General features: G+C 33.8%; 1 protein-coding gene across 1 annotated transcript; it reads left to right on the top strand.

Annotated features, from left to right (window-relative positions):
- The first annotated feature begins 1,638 nt into the window (after nucleotides 1-1,638).
- On the top strand, nucleotides 1,639-5,410 carry LOC117338110. The gene is made up of 4 exons (XM_033899310.1): nucleotides 1,639-1,769; nucleotides 3,169-3,306; nucleotides 4,605-4,776; nucleotides 5,244-5,410. The coding sequence occupies exons 1-3, from the start codon at nucleotides 1,730-1,732 to the stop codon at nucleotides 4,772-4,774; spliced, it is 348 nt and encodes a 115-aa protein (XP_033755201.1). The 5' UTR covers nucleotides 1,639-1,729; the 3' UTR covers nucleotides 4,775-4,776; nucleotides 5,244-5,410.
- Nucleotides 5,411-7,863: the final 2,453 nt, after the last annotated feature.

Here is a 7,863-nt window from a genome sequence, read left to right as displayed (position 1 = left end):
ATACAAAGATACAGATACTGAGATAGGAAATTGTCATTGGGATAAAAAGTAAGATAAACTATTTACTCCGTATTTGTTCGAAGTAAAGTGTAAACAATTACATAACATATATTACATGTATAAGCAACAACTAAACAGTCCGCTGACTAAGCACAGCGCATCAGTGGACCATGACGATCTGGTTTGGTACTAAGAGAATCACATTAGATCACTCGATATTTTACCTGTATCTTTTCCCTGACTATCGCTAAATATCCCTTTAAATGTTGGTTTCGGGAGACTTATTGCCTGTTACAATGCTGATTACTACAATGTACCTTCGAAAAATTAAAAACATATTTTTTGCAATGTATTTTTAAAGTTAGGGCTATATTTAGTAAGTTAACTGGAATATTGATTATACTTGGCTGTTAAACCTTTATCATTTAACCTCATACGCATTTTGGCATGCTATTTAATCCACATCATGATAAAAATGTAGTTTGTAACATCAGCCACTTGATCTTGATTCACATATGTCCTCATTCGATTTGATACTCAAAATCCTGTTCGCAAAATCATGATTTAGAGAGATGTTGACTAACTTCGTGAAAAAAAAACAGCACAATGCAGGTTGATGTTAAAATTAGATTAGCATTGTTAATGTCCTATCAAAAGTTGTGGGCGTTAAAGGACGGTCTTCTCTTATCTATGCGAGATTTTGGGATGCTGCGGTATGCTCGTGTTTCCCTCCTTTTGGTAGCGCTGAATTGATGTCGACCCTACTGTGCTACCTCACTGAAGCATGCTACCGAACACACCCGGCAGGATACCTGACCAGGTCACATTATACTGACAACGGGCGAGTTAGTTGTCCCACTCCAAATATGCCAGACGGACTGAACCAAAAGCATTACTTAGTGGGACATTCACGCAACAATGGCATGTTGATGAGACGACGAGAAAATTTTATGGTCGCCATAATTACAATTAAGTTATATTTTATATCCTTGTGCAGTTTGAACACTTTGAGTATAATTTTTTTTTAAATTAAAACCACACTGTATACCAATTTAATGCCCTTGCCAAATTTTGTACAAATAGTGGCCATTTTTATTTGTTTTCGGGTGTATATTGAAACAATATTGCATTCCATGCTCAAAATACCCAAAATAAACAGATATTTCATATGGGATTGGGAAACAAGCTTAGAGCTTAAATTAGTTCCTTCGACCACAGAACCTATGATCGTACATTTCGTAAGATACAAAGAACATTTTATAGTACACATATCAATCAGTTTTTAAGAAGCAAAATTGAATAGCAAATTTGAATATGAATCAATTATAAATGAAATGACATTATATTTTGCATCAGTTTCAGTGATGCTGGGGGCGAAAGATGCTGGAAACCAGGATAAATGATGACATAATATTGCTATAGAGACAGGGATTTTCAAAGACAGTCAATCTTCAAAAAAAAAGTATGACTTCGTCGATACGGATAGCAACTGAACGGAATAATGTTTATACATTGTATATAGTTATTGCTTAAATTGTTAACCTTTGGCTCGTGTTGATAAAGGAATCCCATAGTTTACGTAATTTTCCAAACGTGACAACCAGCCATGGTTCCAGCTGGCTAAGAGTAGTTTGTATCGTGATGGCATTATCTAACACTGGTCAACAGGTTAGTATATATAGAGCCATAAGTCTGAAATACTTGACATCAGACCTTACGACCTCAGACAATGAACTCCACATTCGCTCTAGTTTTGGTAGGCCTCATGGGTAAGTGTTGAATTTCTTTCAGCTAGAGCCTTACAATTAAGGCGTTAGATTTATTTTATAGTGCATTATCTAGCTGAGAATCTTACAATTTTATGAAATTCTTAATCTTCTTCACAAAGCAAATTTTAAATATTTTCGGTTTAATGTCTTACAATTTAAGTATTTCTTTATCTGTTGTAAGGCACGTGTAAATTCTTAAGTATTTAAAATTACTTCCAGCAGTGTCTTACAGTTCTACCAATTTTTGATCTATTGTATCAGATAAATTGACACTATTGTTTTGATGTAGCATTGAGATTGAGAGCGTAAAGGCTCTAAGGAGAGTTTAATTTGTTTAGCATTAGCAATTAGTGTTGTTTTTGACATCATTCTCCAATTAAAGAATTCAAAATAGTTGGGTAACAAACATAATGCCAAATGGTACAGTTGCAGAGCTTCCTGTTGTAAAAACAATATAGTAATTGTATTGAAATGTTTTTATATCAAATATCTTTTGTGATCATAAGTCTTTGCTATCATAATTATTATTAAATTGATTGTCAATCAAATATACGAAACACAGCGATGAAATTGGAACTCTTCGTCTTCCGAGAAAAATTACAAATGTACTTATCATTAGGACACGGCCTCACATTAGAATTATACAAGTTAAAAAATATTTTATCTAAAATTACGAAAATTATGTGTCTCTTTTCTCACCTTCCCATTCCGATTTTGGTAATTTTATTGACCTATTTTGAACTTGTTGATTGCCTTCTTTGATAAACACTTTAGGTCCTCAACATTACCAGCTGAAGTCCTGAAATAAAGAAACAACTGCATGATAAAGTTTGATTCATTTTTTACTCAACTCTATTAAACAAACAATTTATTTTGAAAGGTACTAATATCGTATGTCTTTTGTACAATCCTGTTGCTTATTCTCAATCACACTTATTACTGTATAGTTGTTCAATATCGCGGGGCTAATATTTCACGGTTGTTCTGTCGGACCTAGTTAGCGGATAATAAATTTCGCGCAAGCACGCCTTGTAAACAAACATTCGCCAGTAAATGCTTTCATACCTGTGTGCATAATTATATATATTCGCTGGGTATTTATTTTCGCGCTTTATTTAATTACCGCGAATATAGCAAAATTATATCCCTCGCAAATATTACAAACATACATTCCACATAATATTACATAATCATTATTTATGTGTTAGTGTCAATCTATATTCAACTTAAATGATGCCACTTACTTCGAGGTACAACTGATTTTTTCTCGGACACCATTTGTGACAACACCATGTATATTTTCCTTTCGGTTTTTTATTCGTAACGTTAAATATTTGAAGATCAAACGATTTATGAAGAAATATGCATTTTCTTAAATTTTATTTGCATTTGTTTATAGCGGCCGTTGTGTACGGCGAGGTTTGCAAGAGCAAGACTGACTGTGCGGACACTACTTGTCAAAGCGGTATGGTCGAATGTGTCGCGATCGCCAGTAACCACTTGTGCACGTGCATTCACAGCAATACCCACAATATTGGTAAGTATACATTGTTTGTTTGGTTCTTATCATCACAACCAGTAAAATGTGAGAAATGCATGGTGGGTCACAAACAGTCATGTGCTGTCGTTGTTCTGTCGGCAAGGCACTTTACCCACGTGCTCCAGATAATGTTACAAGAATATCCTATTAGCCACCATGCAGCTACTATAGGGATTACACATCCAAATGACAATGCTTGTATTATAAAGAAAACAAAAAAACATACATAGAGTTACACTTGATTGAAATCGCTGACTCTAATCGATTTATTTTTATGTACGTGTTGTTTGTATATTGATAAAAAGGTAAAAACAAATATCCTCAATAACTTCTTTGCTAAATCTCCTGTTATGAATTACATATTACGTCTAATGTAAGTCTAACGAATGAACGCTAAACAAACTACAAAATGTATAAAAAAAATGTACTCCTCTGTAATAACATCTCGTGAAGCAAACTGCTCATTTCAGCTAGTTACATTGAAACTTTTAAGTAGCACGTTTACATTAGAAGCAGACATTCTATAGTACAAGTGTATATAAATGTATATGTAAGTTTGTGTCTAAGTTGAATGATGTACGACTTGAGATGTAAGAAGTTTTTAACTCCCTTATGGCTATCATCTAAGTTCCCTTTGGTACATTCAAATAACATTATCTCTCCCACTTTCCATTTCTCTCATCCAATTATAATTGTATTGTACATAATTATCACTATTTAGCCATCTTATGATGTATACCTACGTTTAACTATCTTATTAGGAACGGACGGCTTTAATGTTCATGTATCTTGTGTCATATCGTTGTGCTTTATCTAATATCAAAATATTAGTATTAAAAACGTATTAATTCTCATTATTGCGTGATTAAATACATTAATTTTACATGCTTTTCCGGAATCAGATACAACCATATGTCACTTAAATGAAACAATAACACATGAATATGTATTATATAGATATGTAAGGTAATACCAGACAAAAAGTTCAATATCAACCTAATTCATTACCAAATTAAAATTGTATTGATCTGCGAACCGAACCATCCTGTCCGCAAATAATTCCCGTTAACTAATTTATGTATTCATGCTCACTGCTGTGAATGATAGAATGTAGAAAGAATCATGGCTTTTTGATTTCGGTAGATTGTACCAAACAAAAGAAGTCATACATTGCTTTCGATTTTTTGAATAGGAAAAAACCAATGTTACCAATAAATCTTGAGATGTTGTAAAATTAAGCTATTCGCGAGATAAATGCAAGCATATTGATCAAAAACTTGTGATTATGTGTCCAGCGTGTTCTGCAAGGGCTGACTGTCAGATGGACTCTGTAACAATGGACTGTGATGCCAGCATGAGGCACTGTTATGACGAGACCTGTCGCTGTGAGGGTCATGGACACAACCATGGAATGTTTACCCATCCACCTCATCCTACCCACCGTCCCCATGGCGGAGCTCATTAGAGGTAAATAGACCACGATACCAATATATCAATACCTATGGTCCATAGCACCCCCAGTAGGGTAAAACAGGTGTATCTTGGGTTTTTGATGCATACTCCTTACAAAATCAATGTCGATAGGTACATATCATGAAAAAAGAGCATGACTGATGGTTATCTTATTTCCGCGGTGGAAGAACTCCTCTGAAAAATGACGGTTTTTACATACTGTTTATATTGTGAGTAATGGGGTCCGCAAATTCATAACTGTTCTCTCATATGTTGAATATTGACTGTTTTACATTGCCAAATTAGACAATGAAAAGAATATTTATCTACTCAACAAATCAATTTTGAAGAAAGAGAACAATTAGTTTAGTTGAGTTTTTTTTTTTTGTAGACTGATATATCTACCATTTTACCTGTCCGTATCTATTGATGTACATTGTGTGTGTATAAATAATTGATTTTATATATATATATAATTGCAGGACAATACTTCCCCGTTGAGCCTTTGTTATCTGCCAATGTAGCACGACTCTGAGCCTACGTTATGGACAAACATGGAAATTTTAGCCGAATTTTCATTATTATATCTTTTACATTGTTGTAAAACTGAAAATTAAATTTAAGTCATTCATTAAACTGTTTATTCTTATATCAGACACGTAATCGTTACAAATCGACGGTTGTAGAATTAAAACTTTAAAATTTATAACGTAATTCAGTTTTTATTGAAAACATTGTATCGCAACAAACATAGTCAGTATTTAAAGTGTGCGTCAGACAGTTCGGCAGTAAATGTTGTAGGTTTATACGACTGGACAGAAGCATATTGTTTTCCGGACGAAACGAATATCATATCTGCTCCCTGTAGTGAATACATAACTGCCGTGATTCAGGAAACGAAAATAAATAACACAACCGCTGATCAACGGTATAACACAAGATCCGCGTTCAAATTCACACAATGGTCGAAACTGTGCCTCGCCTGAAACTAACTGTAAACAAATAATACGTCATAATAAACCCTTTATGTTGAGGAATATTTGCAACCTTAAAATACGAATTAGTGATATGTAAACATGATACACGACATTGCCTTTCAAGTATGTTATTATAGTCAGTTAATAGGTACAGTCGGGGACGCGGTGGCCGAGTGGTTAAGGTGTCCCGACATTTTATCACATGACAAAAGAAAAGAAGAAAAAAAAGAAGAGAAACAAAACTTTTATCTGTTATATCGTAGTTTAAGATGAGTAGGAACAATTCTGAAGAACTCTAGTACTAACAGTTTCCCTATAGAATACTCTCCCACTTTGGGATACTATATTTGTCAATAATGATATCATCGGAGAAAATAAATCACCATATAGTTCTTAATTACGAAAAATACTCAAATTGGCGACATACTATATCAGTATCACGTATACATGTATTCCTATCCACGATGCTCCAGAAGTTACAAGAAAGTGTATTTTAAACGTTGCGATAAAGTCGAGAAATCATCATTTGGGCCTTTGACATCTTCCAAAAGGTGCTTCAAACATTGATATTCCTTCGTATTATTTTAAGTCAGTGAGTGGGCATCGGAGACGCAACTCTGAATCAGTCGATACAATGTATAGTTTTATCAGTGCACAATGACGTCCAAGGGAGGAATGTATTCCAGGTGAAACCAGAAATAAAGTTGTGAAACATTTAGTTGAATTCGGAGTCATTATCAAATTTCTGAGAAAAGGATAAACTTACGATATCTCAAAAGGACTGATATATATTTGATAATGATTTCTAAAATATAAAGAAAAGATAAGATTAACATTATATATTATTCACAAATACTCTTTCTATATATATTTATTATACTTTCTATTCTTGACTAATAACCTGATACTAATTATTTCAATATGTTATGGAGAGAATTTTGATATAGGCATAAGCCTGATGTTCAATCCAATTGTTTTCCAATAAGATATGTTGAAATGAAATGAAATATCAAAAGGAGATTGGCATTAAACTGATGGAATTTTCGGCCATAAATAAACCGCCCACACAGCAATGGATCTCAACGTCTATAAGAAAATATTTACCGTGCGGTACATTTACTTTTAAAAGAGTTAACCGACCTATGGGAAACATATTTTCAAGGGTTTATTGATTACATGAGTCGTCAATGTCCATGCCACAGTGAAATATTTTGACGGGATTGTAACAGAAATTATTGTCATTGTTTGAAAGGAGAAAGATGTATCGAGATAAACAGATTCCATTGAAGGGCCCAATTTTACGCTTAATATCATTGTTTCATTGGACGATTCGTCAAACACCGAAACGTACTGCCAGTTCTGGGAGGAGGTTGCAGGTTCTGTTTCTGAAGCATAAATCTCCTCTATTTAACCTGAAGACTTTGTTGTTGTTTATAATTGTCCGATAAACAAAAACAACAGTGAAATACGCACTTTTTAGACCTAATGGGAATACGATATATATTTCTTCCCACATACATTCCCGAATTTAGTCCTTCTGAAAATGTGTTCGGGAAGCTTAAAACTGTTATCAAACAGAAAACATTTGTTGCGAGAAGTAGGACTTTCCAAAGCACTGCGTGAAATATCAATAGTATTTATCCAAAAGTTTATCGAAATATTGGATATTAAAATGTTTAAAAGTTGAACTTAGTTAAAGAACAATCAAAAGAAAACCGATGATAATTATCATTATTGTAGTTAATGTTTCTAATATATATATTTAAATGTTTAACACAGTAATCAACAAAATGTTACGCTTAAAATAAATGTATTGATAGGCTTTTCAAGCTTTTGATAAAAAATACTATACATATACTGACCAGAAAAGACAACACTCCCTCCTTCCCCTTTTCGACATGCAATGAGAGACAGCTGATATATCATTTTCCCGCCAGGGTTATTTAAGGACGTGCCATGTTTTGGAGGCTTAGGAAAGCCCAAGTACCCCAAGAAAACCACCAACTACTAGGCCACCGCGGCCCCTCGCACATTGCTATCATCTTTGAATTTCAATAGATTTTTGTATACTTGGTAAAGTATGATGTTACATATCATTTGGGCTTGATTGTCACATATAAAAAAC

The sequence above is a fragment of the Pecten maximus genome, chromosome 11 (genome assembly GCF_902652985.1).
Source record: "Pecten maximus chromosome 11, xPecMax1.1, whole genome shotgun sequence".
Classification (NCBI taxonomy): Eukaryota; Metazoa; Mollusca; class Bivalvia; order Pectinida; family Pectinidae; genus Pecten; species Pecten maximus.
This window is presented reverse-complemented; position numbering and strand designations above follow the sequence as displayed.

Coding starts and splice junctions, on each gene's coding strand:
- LOC117338110 (XM_033899310.1), top strand. CDS start 1,730: ATGAACTCCACATTCGCTCTAGTTTTGGTAGGCCTCATGG. Junction 1,770..3,168: donor AGTTTTGGTAGGCCTCATGG/GTAAGTGTTGAA, acceptor ATTTGTTTATAG/CGGCCGTTGTGTACGGCGAG. Junction 3,307..4,604: donor CAGCAATACCCACAATATTG/GTAAGTATACAT, acceptor TTATGTGTCCAG/CGTGTTCTGCAAGGGCTGAC.